Source organism: Sphaeramia orbicularis, chromosome 18 (assembly GCF_902148855.1).
Source record: "Sphaeramia orbicularis chromosome 18, fSphaOr1.1, whole genome shotgun sequence".
Taxonomy (NCBI): domain Eukaryota; kingdom Metazoa; phylum Chordata; class Actinopteri; order Kurtiformes; family Apogonidae; genus Sphaeramia; species Sphaeramia orbicularis.
Genome location: NC_043974.1, coordinates 40,399,303 through 40,425,685, shown reverse-complemented (window position 1 = coordinate 40,425,685; position 26,383 = coordinate 40,399,303). Strand labels below are relative to the sequence as shown.

General features: G+C 37.0%; 1 protein-coding gene across 1 annotated transcript; it reads right to left on the bottom strand.

Annotated features, from left to right (window-relative positions):
• f13a1b (coagulation factor XIII, A1 polypeptide b) lies at positions 1-22,432 on the bottom strand. Its single transcript, XM_030162551.1, has 15 exons — positions 22,279-22,432; positions 18,031-18,249; positions 14,572-14,760; positions 13,031-13,279; positions 12,835-12,953; positions 11,617-11,724; positions 9,808-9,982; positions 9,567-9,705; positions 7,608-7,711; positions 7,343-7,431; positions 7,034-7,187; positions 2,494-2,769; positions 2,238-2,398; positions 1,849-1,985; positions 1-483 (listed from the first exon to the last, which is right to left on the bottom strand). Exons 2-15 carry the CDS (start codon positions 18,215-18,217, stop codon positions 342-344), a joined length of 2,229 nt encoding a protein of 742 aa, XP_030018411.1. The 5' UTR covers positions 18,218-18,249; positions 22,279-22,432; the 3' UTR covers positions 1-341.
• Between the last annotated feature and the right edge of the window lie 3,951 nt (positions 22,433-26,383).

The window sequence follows — 26,383 nt, the reverse complement described above, 5'->3', positions numbered from 1 at the left end:
ACTATTATATGATGAAAAACAAATTAATTTGAGGAAAATAAATGTCTTTGTTTTGAATGTCTGAGGTCACCAGAAATTTGTGATGTTTAAAATGGGGTCACGAGCCAAAAAGGTTGGGAACCTCTGGTCTAATCCATGCATTTTGTGTCACACTTCTATTATAACCCAAACTCTAACCTCACTAATGGGATTCTATGACAGTGAATGTTAAAAGGTGAAGAACATCCTATTCTCTCATGACAGTTATGATAAATGCAGAAGGTATACCTGTTAAAGTTACATAACCTGACGTTTAATCAGAAGGCTTGAGTTGCATAATGTTTGTTTAGCGTCGGTGATCCTTATGGTTCGATGGTGACGGACGCCTCGCCGTAGACCTGTCTGAGAGCAGCACAGTCCAGAACGGCCACCATCCTGCTGGTTCCAGCCCTCTGGGGGGTGAAATACTCAGACCAGACCAGGGAGGCGTGTCCTGGGATCAGACTGGAAACAGAGGTGTCTGTTACTTTTGGCATAGGTTTTTAATTTCAGTATTATACAACAAAACATATGAACTAGGGCTGCACGATATTGGAAAAAACTGACATTGCAATTTTTTTTAACCCTGTGATACATATTGTGATATGAAACAATACACGGGAGGATATAACAGCTGTGTGCTGTTGATGTAAATGGTCAAACTAATTAGTTGTGTTTTGTCTTGTTGTGGCGACAGGTGGAAGGCACTATCAACACAGAACACGTTTCAATATCATCCTTCTTGCAGTTGAAATAATTCCAGACAATTGACGTTGCTTTTCTTTTTGGCACCAAGTCTTCATTTACGGTGATTTTCTCTTGTTTGTCGCTTATTCCCTCTGCCAGCAGGTATTGTGATCCCTTTGCTTTGTGTGTCTGTTTGTTTGTTAGCAACTTTATGGGAAAACTATTCCAACCATCTTTACCAAATTGTCCCCACAGATAGGCCTAGGCCCTGGGACCAACCCATTAAATTTTGGGCCAAGTAGGCCAAAGCTCAAGGTCACAGCAAGGTCACAAAATCTACAATTTTCCTATCTCTCATCATTGAGCAATTTTCAAAAATTCATAAAAATTTCAAAACGACTCAGATTAGCCTCCAATTTGATCCACCTGTAGCATATAATAATATCTTGTATGTGGCACCAAATTGTCCACATCCACTGTGGAATGTGGACTCTGTGGACATTTACATTTAACATTGAAAATCCCATTTACCACACATTTTTCATAATAACTCAACAAATATTGGTTGGAATTTAACATAATTTGTCTAAACACACATATTCACACACACAGTGTTGTCAAACATAGGTGATAAGAAGTAAACTGATTGTTGGCGTAAGTTTACTTAGAGTTGTGGCCCCACATGTGCTTGACCTTTTTAGAGAACGCTAAGTTAAAGACCAACCCATTTGTATGGGTGACCCCGCCCACAGGGATAATAAAGGTACAATTTATCTAATGTTCAGGTCTCATTATTTCTCGAGTACTCAGCGCTGAATATCCATCTTATTTGTGATTGGAATAAATTTTGTCAACTTTGAGACCAAGATGAATCCAGACTCATCCCTGGATCTTCCAATAAAAGAACACATTAACAATCCCATGCTAACATGTCCAATTTAAATGCAAATGTCTCATGAAGTTTACCAACAAGTGTTAGCATAGCAGCCTGTTAGCCGAACTTAGCTACATTCAACAACAGTTTGTTGAGCCTCTATCAGGTCTAGTTTGTTCACAGGTTTGAACTCACGGGTAAATACAATTAAATACCCGTTAAAGTCTGACCAGTAGTTTGTCATGTTTGTTTCAGTTTAATCATGTCACCTGTAATATTTGGTGGCTGCAGTCATGAGTCCAGGTCCTTCCATCCGAACATAGACGCCCTCCAGATTGAAGGAGAACGGGTTCGTGAACCTCACTGATGCAATCATCTCTTCATTCACTCTGCCATTCTCTGACACCTACAAACGCAAGATAGAAGAATTAACAACTTATCTGTCCATCCATCCATCCATCCATCCATTCACCGGTCCGTCCATCTGTCCATCCGTCCATCCATCCACCAGTCAGTCAGTCAGTCCGTCCATCCATCCACCCATCCATCCATCCATCCATCCATCCACCCACCCACCCACCCACCCACCCATCCACCAGTCAGTCAGTCAGTCAGTCAGTCAGTCAGTCAGTCCATCCACCCATCCATCCTTTCATACCTCGATGATGAGTCTGGGATTACGCAGAGTGACCACTTTCATGGCAGAGACAATCTGCTCGGTCTCCTCCACTTTCCCAGTAACTATGAAGTTGAGGTTGGACTGCTCCACCAGGTGTCTCATGTAGGTCCTAGCCTCAATGTCCAGCAACTCCTTCACACCTGGACACAGAAAAAAAAATCCTCCATGTGCATCATCATCATTAAAAATAAATAAATAAATCATCTGTCAAAACTCTGAAGACTCCAGTCCTTACATTTGTGTGGTCCAACAGTCACTGTGGGGGTCCTGAAGAGGAACTCGGAGCTGGTGACTCCGGTGTAATACACCACACTGCCACTGATGTAGGCGTCCACAGTGCGGGTCTCACCACTGTGGTTAACAAATTCCAGGGTTAGTTCGAAATCCTCGCCCATGGTGACCTCCAGGGTTGGCATATTCAGCTCCACATCAGCTGGAGAAGGGTTGGACTGCTCTCGTTTACAGCCGTACTTCACTGCTTTCTCCAGGACAGTTCTCTCTTCAGGACTGCCTACATTGGACAACATAAAGATGGGTCTAAACATACTATTCGAAATCTTTCTGACTCTCTGATTTTAGAGACAATTTGACAGATTAGTGTTGATAAAGGACCCACATTTTTACTTTTAAATTCATTTTTGCTTTAGTCGGACCATAAGGGATTATCCAAAACAAGGAGCTACTTTATATTGAAATAAATGTTGGAATGGCAATCAATTAAAGTTCACCCTCTGATGGGGCATTACTGTGTTCTGACCCAGATGAAGAAAAAACATTTTATTACCTTCTAACATTCACCCTCTTCATGACACCATAAGTTGCATGTAAAACCAAAAAGCCTGCAGACCATGTTTGATAGGGAACCTCCTTTAAGTTCTGTGTTTAACATGATATCAAGACCCAGTGCTACTCTGGTGTCAGTCAAGGTTATTATGGTTAATGAAAACTAACGAAATGATGAAAACTAGAATTGTAAAAACATTTTCGTTAAATGAAATAAATAAAAACTATAATTAAAAGAAAAAAACAATAACTAACTGAAACTGTATTGTGTGTTTACAAAACTAACTAAAACGTATAAAAATTTTGGATAAAATTCCCTTCATTTTCGTCTTTGTCAATGTCGGATTGATATAAAATCAATTTATTTCGCTCTAGCAATTTTAGCTGTTGGCACCATATGATATTTAACAGTCCGTCACTTCTTGTCACTTGTCGTTTAGTCGTCTTCTGGTCCCCATTCTACCTGGAAACATGGAGACTAAAGTTGGGAGAAAGCAGCAGAGTCCTGTCTGGGATTTATTTGAATTTGACGGTGAAGATGATAAAGATATAAAGAAACTAAAACTAAACCAAAACTAAGCATTTAGAAAATAACAAAAACTAATATAAACTAGCAAACCTGCTCTAAAAACTAATTAAAACTAACTGAATTAGAGGAAAAAAAAGTCAAAACTAAATAAAACTAAACTATAATGAAAAATACAAAACTATTATAACCTTGGTGTCAGTTCCCAAATGAAGTTTTCTCTCTGTGTAACCTTTCTTAATTGATTTATCATCATTTATTATCAGATTATCCTCTGTAGTCAGCATTTTTTCAGCGTAAATTAGGTTTTTTCTTATATTTAATCTGTTGATCATATTGATGTTCATTAAAGCTCAGAGTAAATTCAAAGGTTATTAAATCAGAAACAGAGAAAACTGAAGAAAAAGTGACGTTTTCAACAAATATATCCATAACTGAACATAAACCAAGTGTGTCCATCCACTGTCATTTATCAAACTTTATGCGTTTTACTATAGAACCTCTGAACGTCCAAATGGGTCATATCTGATGACCAAGAAAAGATGACAAAATGTATTTTACATCAATTATTTACATGTATTGATAGGATTAGTGGATCAATAGGTATTAAAGATTTTAGATCAGATGGTTTTGGTCACCAGTGGCTGTTTGGGCCTTTATGGTTTAATCAATACAATGTAAACTACAGCAGTTCACACTTGGTTCCATTGTAGCACTAACCCATAACCCTTTATTGGGCAAGTGACTATTTTTGGTAATTCCCTCAAACATCAAATATGGAGCCAATCCTGTGCCTCACTGAGATCCGGAAGCATGTTGGTTTTTAGAAACACTAAACATTGATTCAGAGAGATTTTATGGACATTTTGAAGCTGTAAATAGTGAATATGAGTGATTTTTGTCAGTTTCTAACCTTATAACAGTTGTTTTATTGCATGCGTGTACTTTTTAGCAAGTGCTGCTTGAATGTTTTCTGGTAAGAGGTGGTAGATGACAATATCTACTAACACACTAAGGTTGAAATTTTGAATTTCAGAGTATTTCAGTGAGTGCCCTGCAAAGGGTTAACCTTTTAACATCCACACTTTTCATTGAACCCTAACCCTAAATGGAAGTTAGGGTGTCTTTTTAGAGTTAGGAATGTAACATGCATGAGTTAGAATTTATATGAATGGTAGTAATTTGTATGTTTAACCCTTTCATGCATAATGGTCACTACAGTGGACAGTTATTCAAAGCTGTTTTTTGGTATATTCATGGATTGTATTGTTTTAGTTCCATATCAGCCAATACAGTGGACCACCTCATACACTGACATTCATACCATTACAGTAACTTTCCTGTTCTTGATAAACCTCATCTTCACTAACATGTTTTAGTGTAAATTAACTGCTTGTTATTATTATTAGACTGTATTTAAGAGGGTTTTTTTTAAACTAAAAGTTGTCTTTTTGCATATTATCTCCATAAAGTGATAAATAACTAGTATTAGAATATGTTAAAATGTGACATCCGAAAACATCAGATTAGCAGCATTTTGAAAAAAATTGTTCATAGTTTTCACACAGTATATCAGTAAATACATGTTTCTTTGCTTCAAAAATTAAACGTGTGGTGTCCAGCTGTGTGCACATTTTTGCAACTCCATGAAAAATGGGTTCAAAACAAAACGTTCAATCGCATTGTTTTTTTCATGCCTAAAGAGGAATAAAAACACTTAGGAAAAAAACCTTGATCAGGTTCTCATAATTCATGCATGAAAGGGTTAATATGTGGCTGAAGCACAACCTACGTGGTAACTTGTAACCCTAATGCTTATATAAGTAAACAGAGCAGCATTTGGTGAAAGTTAAGGAAGTAAAAGGGATTTTAACAGATGTTTCTCATTGTTTCCCCCAAAACAGGTGACATTAGATGCTTAACATATGCAACAGGACTCCTCTTTTTTATGGTTTCCCTTTAAAGGAAGCTTTTTATTGCCTGCATAGCTTTATCCAAAATTACTTGTCCGCATAGTTGTATAAATTATGCCAAATCCATAATAAAGGAGCCACTATTTACAGGCAGCCAAATTCATTTTTGAACATGAACTCTGACCAAATGCTAACCAAGCCAACTGGAGCCAAGTCTCAGAGTAAATTGGGCGAAGCTGCATCATGGGTACTCCTTGCCCAATCTGGCAGCCGTACAGGGACACACAGTTTGTTCAGCCAGATAATATCCCATTTGTATGTGCTGCCTGGCATTCTTGCAAAGTGTGACAAACAAAATCCACTCTCTTACTCATCGGCTGCTTGAGCAATAATTTTCTCTAAAGCAGTCCATGTTAAAACCTACAGCTCTACAACAGAAAGAAACAGCTGGATACTAAAATGGTTTTGGATTCTATGGGTAATGTCCCTCTTCTCTGTGGTATTTATACAGGGTGAATTTGTTGCTCATTAAAGTTGTATTAAGGTTTAACACTATGTGTATTTACTGACAAGGCTGGTTTGATTGACTGGTGGGTGTGTCCATCTGCTGTGTGAGCTTTGATTGACAGCTCAGTGGGAATTTGGGAGCTTCTGTTTATTGAATAAGATATTGTTTTTCTCGGACAGAGTTCTTTTAGTTTGGTGTCATAAGTTTACCAGTGCTTAATTACAAATCCTCAGCTGTCAGGGTAGTTAATATTAGCAGTCAGTCAAGATTGCATTGTCCAGAGTTACATCAGTTGGCCTGCTAATTCAGTGACCCAGCTCTGACTAATGTGTTCAGATATTTGTCATATCCGTTCAAGTCTGGCCGCAAACAATATGCATTACTGTTTATGTCAACAGAGAAATAGTTTTCTGATCCTGTCATCAATTTCACAAATGGCATTTATCAATTAAAAAAAACATTTTGGAAGTAAAGAAAATCAAACCATTTGTTGTCAAACTAAGTATCAGAGTGTAAAAGTACAGTTTTTATGTGTTGGTGGCTTTGTCTCTCCAGGAATACCAGGAATGTCAGCTATCAGCTAGCTGGCTAACTAGGCAAACTAACACTATTTAATGTGTTTAAACGTTAATCTAATCTAATCTAATCTAATCTAATCTAATCTAATCTAATCTAATCTAATCTAATCTAATCTAATATAATATAATCTAATATAATCTAATCTAATATAATCTAATATAATCTAATATCTAAATATGGTGTCCTCATATTTACATTTTAATTATGTTTCCAGGTTTTTTTACTCATGTTAGAGGATGCATAAGGTAAAATTTCTGTATTAAAATATTTATTAAAAGGTACAGTATCTCTTGAGATAAACCCATAAACTATTACCATAAATTTGGGTCACAATATTTATAGAGTTTACACAAAATCATATTTGTCTAAACTGTTAAACTTTGCTACCCTCATGCTTTCTGTATTGGCTAACACAACAGTAGCTGTGTTATAACATAGTGCATGATCAAATGATATAGTCTGTGACCTTCAGGGAACTTGTACTGATCAGTGATGTCACGGCGTGTCAGGTCGCCTGGATTCTTTGTCAAAACAACACGTCCGACGTGAGTGCGATTGACTTTGACCGGCTCCAGGGTCCCGTCTTTGCTCCGGACATTAAACACCACATCACTGTTGACCTGTGGGGAGAAAAACAAGGATATGACATGAACTCTCAGTATGCATTAGAATCTCAGTGTAGTGTCACTGGAGTTTCCTGCAATGTGATTCTCAGCCTAAACCTACTTAAGTGACGTGAAAAGTATATAAAATGTTGCAGCTTTGAGATTCTCACCTCAGCAAACACAAAGGGAGCATCATATGGGTAGCAAGTCTGTCCATGTTTGATGGCCTGGACTGATGCAGGTCCACATCTGTACAAACCTTGATGTGTGATTTTAGAAGAAATGGTTTTTGAAAAATTGGTTTTATTATTAATAGTAGTAATATTCTCATTCAAAACTAAGAAGAAAATGGTTTCATAAAAAAATTGCATCTCTCTATATGACATATGGTTCATGCTGGTCTTATTCATTTTTTTTGTTTTCTTTTTTCTTTACCATCACTGGTCTCCTGTGGTGTTGCATCTACAACCTGCCAACCTCCAAATCCAGGTGGGAGGTCTTGCCTGGCCATGTAGCATTCATTCCAGCAGTGATAGTTCCTGAGGACAGAAAAACAGACATAAAAATTACAGATTAATTTAAGTTTGAAAAATGTATGTATAGAAAGTTGGTATTTCAAGAAAAAAAGACTATTTACGAGGTTAAAGTCATGATTTGGAAGAAAAAAACACACAAATTACTCAAAAAAACATAGGATATTCTCAGACGCTCGAGTGCTGATGAAGACCAGAAGGCGGGCTCACATTACACCGGTTTTAAAATCAATGCATTGGCTCCCTGTGTGTTTCAGGATTGATTTGAAGGTCCTTTTAATAGTTTTTAAAGGTCTTAATGGTCTTGCTCCTTATCTTTTAGATCTGCATTTATCATATGAACCCTCGTGGACCCTGAGGTCCTCTGGCACTGGCCTTTTACTTTTTCCAAAAGCTGAGACAAAAACTCATGGCGAGGCAGTTTTTCAGCATTATGCTCCTCGCCTTTGGATCAGCCTGAAGGGAACCTCAGGGCCACAGAGAATGTAGAGAATTTTTAAAACCAGGCTCAAGACCCACCTCTTTAATTTGGCTTTTAACTAATGCCTCTGTTTTATCCATTTAATGTTTTATAGTTATATTATATTTTTATATATATCTCTTATATTTAGATTCTTTTAACCAATGCTTCTGTTTTATCATTTTTAATGTTTAATATTGATATTTATATTATATTTACATATATATGTCTTACATTTACATTCTTTTAATCAATGCTTTTTTAAAAATATCTTTTTAATGTTTCTTATCTATATTCTCCAGTGTTTCATCAGAGGGAGCCCTCCGCACCGGGGGGCAGCTGTGGACTCTGGTGGCTGTGGTGCCTTCCTTCACTGGGGTCTGCTCCTTTCTGGTGGGTGGGGGTCCCTGCCGCCACGATGTGGTGGCAGTGGGTCCTCTCTCAGTGGTCAGGATGCGGCACAGTGTTGCAGGCACCTGGTTGCCGGGGTCGGTGGTTGCCTCCTGGTGCGGATGGCTTCCTGAGACAGCGCCTCCTCTTTTACTTTCTGGTCCTCTGGTTCTCAGTCACTTTTTAAGTGTATGTGTGTTTGGGTATGTGTGGGTGGGTGGGGGTACTGATTTTTAACTTATGTAAAGCACTTTGTCCTATGTTCTCAATGTGTGAAAAGTGCTATATAAGTAAAGATTGATTGATTAATTCAGGGATAAATTCACAAAAGCAGCAGGAGTTGAAATCAGGGAAAAACCGGCAGAATTCAAAAATACACACTGTTTCACCACAATGTGGAAAAGAGAAGATACTTTTCCAAGCTTCTGAAGCTGAACAGTGATCAGTAATGGGTGTCAATCACCTAATTAACCCATAAAGACCCAAACATCCACTAGCGAACAAAATCATTTCCTGATATAAAAAGTTAAGTAACTATTGATCCATTAATCCTATCAATCCGTGTCAATAATTGGTGTAAAATCCAGTTTGTTGTCTTTTCATGGTCATCAGATATGACCCATTTGGACGTTCAGAGGCTCTGTAGTTATCATGTTGCATAGCTGTTCATAAAATCTCAGACTAAAGTTGAGGATTATAATATCAGAAACAGAGAAAACTGATAAAAAAAGTCACTTTTTCAGCAAAGACATCATTAACTGAAGTGTCTCCATCCACTGTCATTGATTCAACCCCATGGGTTTTACTGGTGAATCAATGTTGTAGAAGATGACGGTGTTTCCATGGTAACTACGGAGCATCTGAACATCCAAATGGGTGACACCCGATGACCATGAAAGGATGACAAACTGTATGTTACACCAATTATTTACATGTGTTGATAGGATTAGTGGATCAGAAGTAGATGAGTAGATGATTGTGGTTGCCAGTTTGAGGGTTTAGGGGCAGTACCAGATGGAATCCCTGGTGCGACTGCGGTCAATCCTTCCATTCTCATCCAAAATGATATCAGTCTTCAGGTTTCCATCGTTGTCATGGGCAGAAAAGAAGTTGGTGACAACCCTCGATGGGATTCCCAGACAGCGCAAGACTGGAACACACAGAGGAACACCCACACCGTTCATCTGATACACTCATGGTCATTTGACTGAACATTTAATCTGTCTTCTAATCAATCCAGTTCACATCTTACAGGTGTTGAAGACAGCAGCATAGACCCAGCACTGAGCGTAGGCCACAGGCTGTCTGCTTCTGTAGTACGACAGGAGGATGTCAGTGCTGCCGGTCCAGGAGGTGGGGGCCACTCCATCCACGTAATTCCCACTCCAGTTCCCCACCAACACACCCTCGTCATCCCGAGAGTTCAGCTACGAACAGCAGGTTTTACATATTATTATTAGCATGATGATGATAATGATGTTGATGATTATTAGTATCATTCTCGCCCATAGAGGTCCTTCATTACAAGGTTCTAATAGTTTTGGATTTTTTATTATAGCTTAGTTTTATTTCATTTTGACTTTTTTTCCTCTAATTCAGTTCGTTTTAATTAGTTTTTAGAGCAGGTTTGCTAGTTTTTATTAGTTTTCATTATTTTCTAAATGCTTAGTTTTAGTATTCATTTTAGCTTTGTCGTATCTTTTATCTTCTTCTTCGCTGTCGTATTCAAATAAATCCCGTACAGGACTCTGCTTTCTCCCAACTTTAGTCTCCATGTTTCCAAGTAGAGTTGGGACAAGAAGACGACTGGAAACCACAAGTGATGAGAAGTGACGGACCGTGAAGAACAGTATGGTGCCGCTAGCTAAAATTACTAGAGCGAAATAAATCACTTTTGTATCAATCCGACGTTGACAAAGATGAAAACGAAGGGAATTTTATCCATCATTTTTATATGTTTTAGTTAGTTTTGTAAGCACGCAATACAGTTTCAGTTAGTTATCATTTTTTTCTTTTAATTATAGTTTTTATTTATTTCAGTTAACGAAAATGTTTTTTCAATTCTAGTTTTCGTCATTTCATTAGTTTTCATTAACGGTAATAACCTTGCTTCATTATCACCGAAAGTGTAAAATCTGCGTAGTGCTATAGTAACATCAACATTGTTTGCAGTTTGTTTTCAACTTTTTAGTTTTGTGTTGTATTTCAGCAACTTGAGCCATAAAAAAAAATACCAAAAACTCAGTAACTGGGATATTTTTTAACCCTTTAAATGCCATGTTTGTAATGTAAACAAACCATATTTTTTATGCAAAAAACACCAAAAAAAAAACTTCAATACTAATTTAATACTAACTACATAAAATTGGATTACTTATTATTTTTTGTGTTAGGTCAAATGTGTCAATGCACGTTTTATACTCACTTCGGAAAAGGGTGCAAGTGTCATAATTTTCCATTATTTACAAATGTGCTGATTTTAGTGGCTGGGTCAGAATTTAAAAAATCATGCAAAACTAACCAATTTTCAAATTCCAACCTAATGCAATGGTTGAAAAATAATATTATCTTTTATAACATGAAGTGCAAAGTGTGCCTCATATGCTGCCCTGGATACTGGAAGCTTAATTAGCATAAACCCATAATAATTAACTGTTAGTCAATGCTTTTTGCAGCATTAACTAATATTAACATTTTTATAAACATATGAAGTAGTTAACCTGTAGACTATTAGTAAATGTTTTCTAGATACATCTGTTAATTGTTAAATAATAGTTGATTAATTCTAAGACCTCATCTACTAATATTATATAATGTATTTTTTATTGTAAAGTGTTACTGATAGTTTTATTAAATACTTGCAACGGGAATCAGAATTATTCCTGTCTTGAGTGGATTGGAAATGTCCTAAAGCTGATGTAATTTATGCACTCAAGGTTAATTATTTCTCCTCCATCCCAGTTACGTAGATGTTTCTGTATGGTATGTTCTACTGTTTGTGTTATGATTCACCGATAAACCCTTTAGTGTTGACTGTTTCAGTAACTGGTTCTTTTCTCACCATGGCAGAGGCCTGTCTGGTCACTTTGACGGGGTCTCCTCTGTTGGTGATGGGCATCTGACAGCGGTCCAGGATGTACAGACAGGCATCCAGCATCCCATGGTTGAACTAAAACACACACAAAAGTCACATGTAGAACACAGTAAATAGACATTCTTCTAGTCCGATTTTTCGCTCACCAGCTGATAGGCCATGAGCTACTGTGAAACTGCTGTGTCTGCCATCATCTTCATCATTATCTTTATCGTCGTCTTTGTCGTCGTCGTCTTTGTCAGTGTCATTTCTGTTAGCATCATCTTTGTCTTGTCTTTGTCGTCTTTGTCGTCGTCGTCTTTGTTGTTGTGTTTGCCATTGCCTTCGTCGTCATCTTTATCGTTGTCTTTGTCATCGTTTTTGTTGTCGTCGTTTTTGTCGTCGTCGTCTTTGTCAGTGTCATTTTTGTCGGCGTCATCTTTGACATTGTCTTAGTCTTTGTTGTCGTCATTTTTGTTGTCATAGTCTTTGCCGTTGTCTTCGTCATCATCTTTGTCATCATCTTTGACGTCGTCTTCATCATCATCTTTGTTGTCATCTCTGTCGTCGTCTTTGACATCGTCTTTGTCGTCGTCGTCGTTTTTGTTGTCGTTTTTGTCGTCGTTTTTGTTGTCGTCGTCTTTGACATCGTCTTTGTCGTCGTTTTTGTCATCGTTTTTGTCATTGTTTTTGTCATTGTTTTTGTTGTCGTAGTCTTTGCCGTCGTCATCTCTGTTGGTGTCTTCGTCATTGCCATCTTCGTCGTCTTCATTAACGATTTCTTCAAATATCTTCTCTGACAAAACTACAGCTCGGATTCATTTCAATGTCTATATGTATCTTCCTTGGGACAATGTCTACAAAGTTTGTTCACAGTTTTGACAAATTTTGATTTTGGAATTTTTGACGAAATTTTGAAATATTGAAAGTGTGCCTTTACTTAGAATGGTCCATATTTTAACGGCTTATAACATGAAAATGGTTAGAAATATCAATACAGTCACTACTGATCACTGATAGAAATCATATATGGACTCTGACTGAATTAGCTGAGTTCTCCTCCAGTGAAAGTACCACCCACTTCTGTTGGGAGACTGATCTTTTGCATCCAGACCACAGGACTCTAACATTGCAAATTCAACTTGGTATTGATTCTTGATGGAACATATCGGTGAGATACAGTGGCATTGGTTGTATTTTTGTTACCTGTCCATAGTTCCAGGTTCTCTCAGCGATGTCATCATAGGAGCCATGGTAGATGATCCCCAACTCAGTCATCACACACTCTTCCCTCTCGGTTTCATCATCCAGGAAAACCTCATCATCTACAGACAAACAACCAGTAGTTCATGATAAAACAGTAAACAAAATAAACCCCGCCCTCAAAACTCTTTCAACCAACCTGCAGCCCATGGATTGAACAGAATGTACAGATCTCTGCTGTCGTCCCTTCTGGTTCTGCGGATGCCATAGGGCGTCACAATGGCAACATACATGTGGTACTTTCCCACAATGCAGTTTGCTGCCGGGGTGATGCCCATGGTGACCACATTGTTGGAGGTTTCTAGGACACGACCGGCCCAGGAGGTCTGGCGATCAGGAGTGGGGAAGACAGGGATGTAGGTGCCCTTACTGTACTGAGGACTGGAGCCTGGATGGACAAAAGTGTATGTTTGAGTTTTTGGTTCTGTTTTTAACTGAATCAGCCACAGTCTTACAGTATCAGCTGAAGTCTTTAGTACAATATCCATCATGTATCATCATATAGTCTAACATTTAATCCACTGACTGTAGAGAAAGATGGACATCTTTTGAACAGTTTAAATTTGAGGCCAAAACATCTCAGACTCCCTCTAGTGGCTGACTGCAGTATAAACCCTGTACTCTCGATTTTATTCAGATGTTTATCCGACGTTTACTGAACTAAAAATCTAATCCAAGCACATTTAAACAGGAGCATTTCCAAAGTGCTGCACATCGTAAAAACAATTAAAAGAAATACACTAAAAACAATAAATAAGTACATAAAACTACAACAATGCTATAAATAAAACAGCAAACTCAAATAGTTACAAATAATAAAAGATAGATAGATAGATAGATAGATAGATAGATAGATAGATAGATAGATAGATAGATAGATAGATAGATAGATAGATAGATAGATAGATAGATAGATAGATGAAGGACGGACAGACGGATGATGGATGGATGAATGGATGGACAGACAGACAATGGATGGATGATGGATGGATGGATAGATGGATGGACAGACAGACAATGGATGGAAAGACGGACAATGGATGGATGGATGGATGGATGGATGGACAGATGGACAGACAGACAATGGATGGATGGATAATGGATGGATGGATGGACGGACAGACAGACAATGGATGGATGATGGATGGACGGATGCATGGATGGATGGATGGATGGATGGATGGATGAATGATGGATGGATGGACAGACAGACGGACAATGGATGGATGGATGGATGATGGATGGATGGATAGATATGGATAGATAAAAGACACAGAGGACCACACAACTCAAGCCAGACAATTAAAGTGGGTCTTAGAATCAGACTTAAAACACTCCACTGTGGGGGCTGTTTGGACGTGTGGGGGGCCGGGGCGTTCCAGAGTCTGGGGCTGACCAGGTAGAAAGCCCCCCCCCCCCCCTCCCCCCCCGGTTTTAAGTCTCATCTTCGAAAAAAGTCAAAGCGTGTGTTCAAAAAACGTTTCATCAGCTCAACTGTCATCTGTTAAATGTTATCTGTTATATGATGTGATAAAATGGATGATTGACAGCTGTAAAGGCCAGTAGCAGTCCCATAGCTGGGCAGGGAACCAATAAGGAGGCACAATGATCTTCTCTCTCTCTCCCTCTCTCTCTTTCTCTCTCTCTCCATCTGTTTACATGTGTCTGTGTTGGACTCACCAATGACAAACTCCAGGGCGAACTTGTCTTCTGCAGGTTTGTAGGGTCGATTGAAGGTGATCTTCACCTGGAACTCCTGTCCTCGACGCACAATCAGACTGTCCAAGTTGAAGAGCGTGGTGTGGTGAAGCCTCCTGTTACTCTCATCTGCCCTGTGCATCATGTTTGTGTCGAAGATGTCCAGAAACTCTGAAAAGAAGGGGGGGTTTTAAAGGTCGAACATGGTCGACTTTCTTTCCATAGATTTAGATTTAAATTCATACATTTAAGGAAAGAATCAACCACAAAATAACTACTACTAGTACTGCTACTACTACTACTACTACTACCACTACTACTACTACCACTACTACTACTACTACTACTACCACTACTACTACTACTACTACTACTACTACCACTACTACTACTACCACTACTACTACTACTACTACTACTACTACTACTACTACTACTACTACCACTACTACTACTACTACTACTACCACTACTACTACTACTACCACTACTACTACTACTACCACTACTACTACTACCACTACTACTACTACTACTACTACTACTACAACTACTACTACTATTACCACTACTACTACTACTATTACCACTACTACTACTAGTACTACTACTAGTACTATCATAATTACTACTACTACTACTACTACTACTACTACTACAGCTACTACAACTACTACTACAATTACAACTACTACAACAACTACTACTACTACTACTACTACAATTACTACTAGTACTACTACTACAATCACTACTATTATAACTACTACTAGTACTATTATAACTACTACTAGTACTATTATAATTACTACTACTACTATTATAACTACTACTAGTACTATTATAATTACTACTACTACTACTACTACTACTACTACTAGTAGTACTATCATAATTACTATTATAACTACTACTACTGGTACTATCATAATTACTACTACTACTACTACTACTACTACTACTACTACTATTATAACTACTACTACTAGTACTATCATAATTACTACTACTACTACTACTACAACTTCTACTACTAGTACTATTAAAATTACTACTACTACTACTACTACTACTACTATTATAAGCACTACTAGTACTATCATAATTACTACTACTACTACTGCTATTATACCTACTACTAGTACTATTATAATTACTACTACTACTACTACTACTACTACTACTACTATTATAACTACTACAAGTACTATTACAATTACTACTACTACTACTACTACTATTATAACTACTACAAGTACTATTACAATTACTACTACTACTACTACTACTATTATAACTACTACAAATACTATTACAGTTACTACTACTACCACTACTACTACTATTATAGCTACTACAAGTACTATTATAATTACTACTACTACTACTATTATTACTATTATAACTACTACAAGTACTATTATAATTATTACTACTACTACTACTACTACTACTCTTTACTAGTACCAGTTGTAAATGTCTGGAGTAGGTTTATATGTTGACTTTCAATGGTCAGACGTTTGTATTATTTATTTAATTCTGCACATGCACCTCTGATCAGATGTGAACTTCTGTTTTTGTGGTTTTAATTTAACGTTCTAATCCAATATTCCACAAACATTTCACGTCACTACACTCATAAATTCCCGTCAACATCTAATATCTGTGTGTGCACACTTGTGCAGCTCCTTCGGGGGTGGATTGTCCTGAAACGCTGCAGGAAGTGATGTGAGTTTGTTCTGTTTGGACATCTGCCATCTGTCAGTCATGTCCAGCGTCTACTGGAAACTGTGTGACCGTGGAGAAGAAGTCCATCACTTCCAGCCAAAACCCTACGGTTCATTATCTTTCCTGTCATTCTGTCCTACCTATATTTTATTACCAGTGATTTTGCTTTCACTTCAGCCTTTTTGGGGTTTGTCAGATGAAGAATTAATACATTTGTATTGTGCAGTGTTAGAATTTTTGCTTATTCCATGCATGCATCGTTTCACTGTGTCTTCAATGTCAAAATTAATCTCAGTCTCTTATTTTAAGTGAAACACACATGCACAAAGTTTAACAACTCACCAAAGGGTCCATTCTGGCACATGGGATGAATTTGTGAAATGCAAAAATTACACTTAAAATCTTAATCAGTTTAGTTCAGGTTTCACATTCAGCCCAGTTCAGCCTCATGTGGGTTGGATCAGTAAAATACTGTCATAATAACCTATAAATAACAACAACTCCAAATTTTTCTTTTGTAAAGGTTAACACTTACATGTAATTTTACTGTATTTACACTAAAACAAACTATTATTTCCCCCCAAATTTGAATAACCTGAACACATATGAACAGCCTGAAAAAATGTCTTAAGAGAAAAAAAGTGTAATTTGAACCCTTTCATGCATAGTGGTCACCACAGTGGACAGCTGATCTATTTATTTATTTTATATTATTTATTGGTTTATTTAATAGGGATCATGCATATTTATCCAATCCAACTTTATTTGTAAAGCAATTTAAAACAACCGCAGTGGACCAAAGTGTTGTACAGAAGAATCAAAGAATCAAATCAAGAACCAAAACAGAAGAATAAAGAATTTGTTGTTTTAGTTCCATATCAGCTGACCCAGTGGACGCTTATGCACTGTCCCATACACTGACATTCATACCATTACTGTAACTTTACTGTTTATGCACAGTTACATGCTAATGCTAATTGTTAATAGGCTGTAATTGACAGTTTTGTTTTGTTTTGGGTTTTTTTCAATAAAAAGTAGTTTTTTTGCACATTATCTCCTTACAGGTATGTTAAAATGTGAGAAAACATCAGGTTTAACAGCATTAAAAATGTTTTTATTTCATAGTTTTCTCACAGTATGTCAGTAAATACAAGTTTCTTTGCTTCTAAAATTAAACGCATGGTGTTCAGCTGAGAGGATATTTTTGTAACTCTATGAAAAATAGGTTCATAAAAAATCAATTGCATTTTTTTTCATGCCTAAAGAGGAATAAAAACACTTAGGAAAAAAATCTTGAGGTTATGGTTCTCATAATTGATGCATTAAAGGGTTAACAATATTTTAACTGTTATTAAATGTTTAGTGCTTTCGTAGATCCACTGAGATATGTAATGCACATGTATAAATGATAGTGTGAGACATAATGTTAAAATTGCACTTATTTTTCTTAAGAAATTTCAAGTAGTTCAGGTCATTAACTTTTTTTTTGCAAAAACAGACATTTTCATAATTTAATTGTACTTTTTTGGTCTAAACCAAAGGCAAACATTTGGAGTTCTTATTATTTAGAGACTATTACATGGGTTATTACTGTACTGGTGCGGCCCACTTTAGATCATGCCTTGAGACTTTGACAGCCCTGGTCTAAGTCCTTTTAGTGTGTGAGTAATGGATGAAAAACCTTCACGCAGACATCAGCGTCTGCGCCCTCACCAGTCAGAGGTGGATATCCTCTGGGTCCTGGGATGCCAAAATACTCTAACTCAGGCATGTCTGATGAGTCAGAGTTGGAGACGGCTGTGGGAGCGGCAGCACGGCCGCGGCTGGTCGCCTTGGGGCGGGGTCCGGAGGGAAGAGGGGGCGGGTCCGAGGGGGTCACGAGGGTGACTTGATCAGACATGATGAGGATCGTACAGGGTGGGTGATCTGTTACTGGAAGAGGAGACAGAGATGGTCAGACAAAGAAGGGACAAAAAACTACTGATGACCCAAACTTCACTGTAAAAAAAAACTCATAAAAAAATCGGTATTATTCCAGCAGCTGGGGTGCCGAAAAAAATACTGTTAAATAACGGAAAATAACCATCTCATAAAAATACAGTAATTTTCCATAATTAAAATAAAGTTTTTTGCTCTAACTTTACATAAGATTTTGCTTTTTTTTTTTTTTTTTTTTTTTTTTTTTTTACTTTTTAATGTTTAATAAAGAATATTTACATGTATTAAAACAATTAAATTACCTATAAATATATATGTAAATAATTTTCAATGAGACTAAGTTGTACAATCCACTGATAAAAACTGTATTTGGACAGTTTATCAGTGCTTATACATGTTATACATTCACAAAAATACATTTATTTAACATTTTTGTTGTGAAACCTCCTGTAATTACACAAGATATTTGTAAATTAACAAACAAGTCTTGTTAAACTTACAGAACAAATACTTCTTTTATGGTTAATTGTCAGTAATTTTATCTTGTTTTATTTATTTATTTTTTTTTACAGTATTAAACTTTAAATGAACAGTTTAATCTCATAAATAGAAAATAAAATAAAATAAATTGGAAATATAAAAGCAGAACTGTTTGTTTTGTATGTGTGTTATGTGTATGTTCTGCTCTTTATAAAAACAACAATTCCTTTTGTTTAGACATTTTTTTGCACTACTGCTGTAAAAAAATTCAATAAAAAATAACTGAAAAAAGAGAACTCATAGAAAATAAGGTGCAACAATAATTCATGGTTCATTAAAAAATAAAATGATTTTCCAGCTGAAATCATCACATGCAGATATTTAACTTGTGAATAATAAACTCATTGTGTCTTAATCCACATGACACAGGTGTGAAATAGTTCTGTGTCCTCCTCAGACCCAGTAATGCATTTTTGTCCTCTGTAGGGGACAAAAGTTTGACAGTTTTACTTAAAAGATGCTGTCCATTGTAAAGGACATTCCATTAAAAAAAATAAAATAAATAAATAAAAAAAATAAAATAAAATAAATAAATAAATAAATAAACATAATTTTAAAAATGTATGTGGAAAAACTGTTACACTATGCAGTTTCCAATCAAGACAATTATTTAATGTAAAAACACTAAATATTTTCACTTTCCTGGGTCTCAGGAGGATGTGACAAAGTGTGTTGGTGATGTGTTTGGGGGGGTGGGGGGTGGGGGTTCTGTTCACTCCTTTTTGCTGATTTATTTTCACTTCTATTATTTACTATACAGAGAATCATGTCTCATAAAAGAGTATTTCCAAAATGCAGATCTGCAGCTGAGTCATTCCCTGTGGTGATTATTAAACTAGCTGGTTCAAACTTGGAATATGAATGTATGAAATCAATGCAAACAAAGACCGACAGTGTACTCGGTATGAGTCACTAAACCCACAAAACATGACATGGAGTTAAAATTACATCGTGACACCACAGGGGTCCACCTCAAACCTACATCCAACGGGGAACTACCGGCATCATGATTACATAAGTGTGTGGTAAAGACCGTTTAACCATTAAAAACACAACTGCTGTTTTCATATGGTGTGAGTGGGGAGGACGGGAGCGACACCTGCCTGAGAGTAAGGCTCACTGTTGCATAATGTGTGTGTGTGTGTGTGTGTGTGTGTGTGTGTGTGTGTGTGGGGGGGGGGCATGGTCACCGCTGCCTGCATGAGTCATCATTTAAAACAGGGAAAGCTCTGTTTCCAGGTTAATGCCATAAATAAATGTGGTTACCCCCTACAGGCTGGACACCAGTCACTACATATAATAAAAATATATGTTATTAATTAGGGATGGGAAACGATAAGAATGTAACAATTCCAATTACATTATCGATTTTGCTTATCGATCCGATTCCTTATCGATTGTCTTATCGATTCTCATTGGGTGAAGGAATAAAAGAGTACAAACGAGTGTGTTTGCATTAAAATATAACATATACAGTATGTATAAATAATAATAACAGATGACGCCGGGCCCAGTTCGGGGGGTGGGGGCGGCGTGCAGTGAAAGTGAAACTTAAGACTCTTTACTAATTCCTCTATTGCCGCATGTCCACTGCATGGAACCAGTTCGAGCAGTTCGGCTCGGCTGTTTGTGAGGGTACGACGTTTGTTGCTTGCACTTGAACCGGAACTGGGCCCGGCGTTCACTCTGCTGCTACATTCACAAGTGTCGCTAAGTAGTGTATCAAATATGTGACATTCCTGTAAATGATTCACATGCTGTGGACAAACGTTTGAACATATTGGAGGGATTCCACCCTTTTGAAGACATGGAAGCTCTGACAGTGTTCCAGTGGACCTGGTGTGGTCTGTTTCGACCGCTTCTGCCTCAACACCATGTTGGCGACGTTCTGACCAAAACAATGCAGCGTACGCATGATGTCATTGTGCATGCGCAACGAAGGCAGACTCAATAAGCAGAATCGTTAAGCAGGCAGGCAAATGATACCAAGGAATCGAGCTACTGGGACCCAGTTCTCAAAAAGAACCAGTTCTTGATTCCCATCCCTACTATTAACGTACAAGACTCACATTTTATACAGGTGAAGATAAGTCGCGAAAAAAAATGATTAGACCATCAAAAGTCATCAAAAACGATGGTTATGCAATCCAGTACTAACTCTTGTGTATCATGTGACTAAAACAGACAGAAAAGAAAACATGGAATGTCTAAAAGCACTGTTTTTGTCAGTACAATGCCATAGCTATCAAGAAAACCATGGAAAATGGCTAAAAAACAGCACTTCAATTAAACTCTTATGAGCTATGTTTGTTGTTATCATTATATTTGTTCAAACAAATGTACCTTTAGTTGTACCAGGCATTAAAATGAACAAGAAATTGAAGAAAACAAGGATGGTCTAATAATTTTTTCCATGACTGTATGTAAAAAGTAAGAGTGCAAGATTTGCCTGAAGTGTGACAGAATTTAAATATAAAGACGCTCATAAGAAAATGCTATATTTAAGTTGTACTGATGGTGATATTGTTGCATAATTTCCAACTCAACTATAAGAAATGTTAACCCTTTTCACAGCTTTAATAGCACACCAGTCCTCAATATAAAACTGTCAGTTGATATTCAAATTTAGCAGCAGAAGCCTACATATATTACATTTAAATACAATCGAACAGATGATCTGTATAAACACTTAATATACACTCATATTGTTTGTTCCTGTTACTATTAAAGAACAGCTTTTTTTCATATTTGTGAATAATAATCAGATCAGGCTATAAGATATTTGTTCATTTTTGGTGCATTTACTCGATCTTAAAGACTGCAACCAGGACTTTTATATAACTTTTATGGGTCAAAACACAGTATTCGAAATCTCTGTGACGGGACATTTTAGAGACAATTTGACAGATGAGTGTTGCTAAATGACCCACATTTTTACTTTTAAATTCATTTTTGCTTTAGTTGGACCATAACGGATTATCAAAACAAGGAGCTACTTTATATTGAAATAAATGCTGGAATGGCGATCAATTAACCTCCTCAGACCCAGCTAAGGGTTTTCTGTCCACATTTGTGGACAAGAGTTTCACAACTTCATACAAAAAAAAAAGAAAAAGAAAAGAAAACTGTCCACTACAAAGGACATTTCATAAAAATTTTAAAAACTGCATCTGAAAAAACTGTTGCATCATCATGTTTCCAATATAGGCACTTATTTAACAAAAAAAAAAAAAAAAAAAAAAAGCTTGTACTTTGCTGACATTTCCTGGGTCTTAGGAGGTTAAAGTTCACTCTCTAACAGGACATTACTGTGTTTTGACCCTTATATAACTTAAAGGATTAATGTTCATATTAATCTGCATCTTCACATCTGGAATGTAAAACAAAACTTAGAAACTTACAACGCTGCTCAGGAATTGTGTTGCTATAAAACCTGTTGCAAATCTGAATGAATGCTTTCCAGTTTTAAAGGCAGAGACGCACCTCAGTTGAAGCAGAGGAAGAAGCTGCTGCTGCTGCTGGTCACAGTGGGTGGAGTGGGTGACAGGAGTGGGTCGACACTGTCCGTCACAGCCTGCTCGCTGCTCTGTGACGGAGTGTACAGCCTGTGCTTATATAGTCTACAGGGGCTCAGATGAGCTGCCAGGGTGTGTGTGTGTGTGTGTGTGTGTGTGTGTGTGTGTGTGGTGTGTATGTGGTCAGTCCAACTTGGGAGCAGGATGTGGAATCTACCATGTGTGCACAAACCACAGCTGGAGGAGGACGGACAGACAGACAGACACAATGACACATGTGACATTATGGGGTCGAGTCACTGTTCTTTGTCTTAGTTTTATGGATGAAAATGACTCCGTTCAACAGTATGTCCTGATATGACTCTTTACAACAAGTGTGTCAAACATACAGCCTGGGGACCAAAACGGGGTCCGCCAAAGGGTCCATTTTGGCCCCTGGGATGAATTTATGAAATGCAAAAATTACACTTAAAGGTGAGGTAGGAGATGTTAGAAAAACGGTTCGAGCAAGCTACATTTGGAAAATACACAATTCAAAAGTCCAAACCCCTTTCTTCAGACATCCCCCTGAAGCCACGCCTCCAGAGTACTGGTACCTGCAATGCTTCTTCCCGAGGGTTCATGAGTGCTGCACAGCATCAATTCACCCGGCTCCGACCCCAGCCCTGGCTCCGACCCCGGCTCTGACCCTGACCTCAGCTCCGGCTCCTGGTTCCAACCTCGACTCTGGCCCTGATCCATGCTTACATCATTCAGCCTCCTCCAACACCCCCGCTCTTACAGAACAGCCCCAGTTCATACCTATCTGGCTAATGTTACATTTCCTAGTGATTTATGTTAGTTTGCCGGTGAACTTTCCATCCAAATACAGCTAATATAGCCAAGATCTGGCTCTGGTGCACAGAAGGGGGAGGGACAAAAGGCAGCTGAGTTTGATAGACATATCACCGTTCAATCATTTCAATTGGGCGCTCAAAATCATTGGATGGTGTTTTTTCAGTCCTGTCCGTTCCACTGGTGATTACATTTTTTTTTTTTAATTTTTGTGTTAGAGCATTTAATTAATTGGTTGTAATCAGGGTGTGAAGGGGATTATAACCTCCTCAGACCCAGGAAATGTCAGCAAAGTACCAGCTTTTTTGTTTTTTTACTAAATAAGTGCCTATATTGGAAACATCATGATGCAACAGTTTTTTCGGATGCAGTTTTTAAATTTTTTTGGAATGTCCTTTGTGGTGGACAATTTTCTTTTCTTTTTTTTTTTGTGTATAAAGTTGTGAAACTCTTTTCCACAAATGTGGACAGAAAACCCACAGCTGGGTCTGAGGAGGTTAAGCAATATAACAAAAAATGCTCCAGGAAAACATCTCCTACCCCACCTTTAAGATTAGTGCTGTCAAACTATTACCATTTTAAATCAGATTAATCACAGGGTCGCTGTGGATTAATTTCGATAATCACGATTAAATATCATTCATTTTTCATCTATATTAATCACGTTTCATTTTGTATGAGCAAACAAACTCAAGAAAGAAGGGAATATATATGCACTTAACGTGTTTGTCGCAAACTGGGCATTGCGTTACCTGAAATGCTAGCAGAATCCCCGACTAAAGTATATATGTTTCATGTTAATGTGGTATTTTAAGCTGGAAGTGCTTTGGTGAAAAGAAAACTCCTTTCTGCATGTGTGTATAATACTTTGTTGGTCGACTGTTTCATCCTGTTTTTTTGTCCTCCTATTTCCATCCAGAGGACCAACCTGCTGTTTATCGTCTTCCATCTTTATGGGTTGTTCTGCTGCCTGTCAGTACCGGATCAGCTGACCATTTGTTCATGTGCGACAGTAACTCTACTTGGACAAACTGACCCAAATGCGTTGGCAGAGACGTTCAGAGTCATTCTGTGCTGCAGATGGGTTAATTGTGTTCAAAATTTTAATCAGATTAATCATGATGATGGATTAATCTGTGTTAATGCTTTAATTTTGACAGCCCTATGTAAGATATTAACCATCATTTAGTTCAGGGGCATCATGTGGGTCAGATCAGTAAAATACTATCATAATAACCTATAAGTACTGGCCACTCCTAATTTTTCTCTTTTATAAATGTGAACATTCTCATGTAATTTTATTGTATTTACACTAAAAAAAACAACTATTATTTCACAAATGATGTGAATAACCTGAACAAATATGAACCACCTGAAATGTCTTAAGAGAAATACGTGCAATTTGGACAATATTCTACTTGTTATTAAATGTTTTGTGTATTTGTAGATCCACTGTGATCTGTAAGCTGTAATGCACATGTGTAAATAATAAACTGAGGCTGAGAATATTATCAAAATTGCACTTATTTGTCCTATGAAATTTCAGGTTGCTCATGTAATTCACATTTTTTACAGGATAGTTTGTATATATGAACATTGTCATAATGTAAGTTTGTTTTCTTCACTCTTAAACATAGATGAAAGTTTAGATTTGTCATTATTTATATATTATTATGTTATTATTTTCCTAATCCGGCCCACTTGAGATCAAATTTAGCTGTATGGGGCCACTGAACTAAAATGAGTTACAGTGTCAACTGCTTGTATTCTTGCCGCAATGTAGACAGTAATGGAAAAAAAAAAACTATACAAATGACATGACAACTGCTCTACTCATTTTATACCCATTTAGATTTATAATACTTGACAATTACAACTGCAGTCATTGCTGAACACATGTACATCCCACACATTATCTATTATTGTTGGACTTTTGTGTGTGTGTGTGTGTGTGTGTGTTATACTCAACTGATTTTATATTTTCGTTCTTCCCAGTTTTTACAATTGTCTTCTATACTTATTCTGAGTTCTTTACAGGCACAAAAACATTTAATTGCACTGTACAGTTGTATTATTGTATTGTATTGTGTTCTATTCTATTCACCCAAGAAAGAAAGAAAGAAAGAAAGAAAGAAAGAAAGAAAGAAAGAAAGAAAGAAAGATAGAAATGGATGGAAGATAGAAAGAAAGAAAGAAAGAAAGAAAGAAAGAAAGAAATGGATGGAAGAAAGAAAGAAATGGATGGAAGAAAGAAATGGATGGAAGAAAGAAATGGATGGAAGAAAGAAAGAAAGAAAGGAAGGGATAGATAGATAGATAGATAGATAGATAGATAGATAGATAGATAGATAGATAGATAGATAGATAGATAGATAGATAGATAGATAGATAGATAGATAGATAGAAACACATGATACTTAATAAATCAGAAATATTAAAACAGAACTGGTAAAAAATAAGATGCAACAATAATTCATCGTTCATTTTAAAATAAAACCATTTTTCAGCTGAATCCATCACATACATTTAACTGTGAATAATAAACACATTGTGTCTAAACACACATGACACAGGTGTGAACCAGTTCTATGTCCTCCTCAGACCCAGCAGTACATGACCTGTCCCAGGGGTTGAAAGTTCAGTGTGCTTAACCACAGACCGGTTAGTGTCGGGAATCAGTGTGGGTTTGAAGTCCCAGAAGTGTGATTTATTAATAACAGGAGTATTCTACCTGTAAAACAACACAGGTCAAATAAAAACACACCACATAAGTACACACGCCGCCACAAACCACAGCGACATCAAACACCAGCGGACCTTCAGCACATCAGCCACCTGTTAGCAAAGGTCTATTCTAGGCACAGAAACACTTAAATAAAGACTGAGGTCCTGGAAAAAGACCTGCAGAATAAGGTAAATAAGGCTAAAATTAACTATGCTAAAAAAAAAAAAGGTGTCACTTCTCTGCTCGTGCTCTGTTACAAATTAGGCCTATGAGAAACAGGAATTGTTTGCAATTAAATAGATAAATAAAAAAAAAAAACACTTTACAACTGCCGATGATGTTGATATGTTGACTGTGTTTTTAGATTTTTTAGCCCACACCTTCACTTGGAATTTTGGAATTAAATGTTTATTTATGTTTTATTGGTAAAAGGTCAAAGTGACAATAACGTCACAAAACACACAAAAACTCACAAATTCATCTTTTATGCCCAAATAATTTATACCGATTCTGT

What these genes read in the sequence shown, in the direction of transcription:
- f13a1b (XM_030162551.1), bottom strand. Translation starts at nt 18,217, where the DNA reads ATGTCTGATCAAGTCACCCTCGTGACCCCCTCGGACCCGCCCCCTCTT. An exon ending in GTTCAATCCATGGGCTGCAG is followed by an intron (nt 12,954 to 13,030) that starts GTTGGTTGAAAG and finishes GTTTGTCTGTAG; the next exon opens with ATGATGAGGTTTTCCTGGAT. An exon ending in TGCTGCTGTCTTCAACACCT is followed by an intron (nt 9,706 to 9,807) that starts GTAAGATGTGAA and finishes TGTGTGTTCCAG; the next exon opens with TCTTGCGCTGTCTGGGAATC.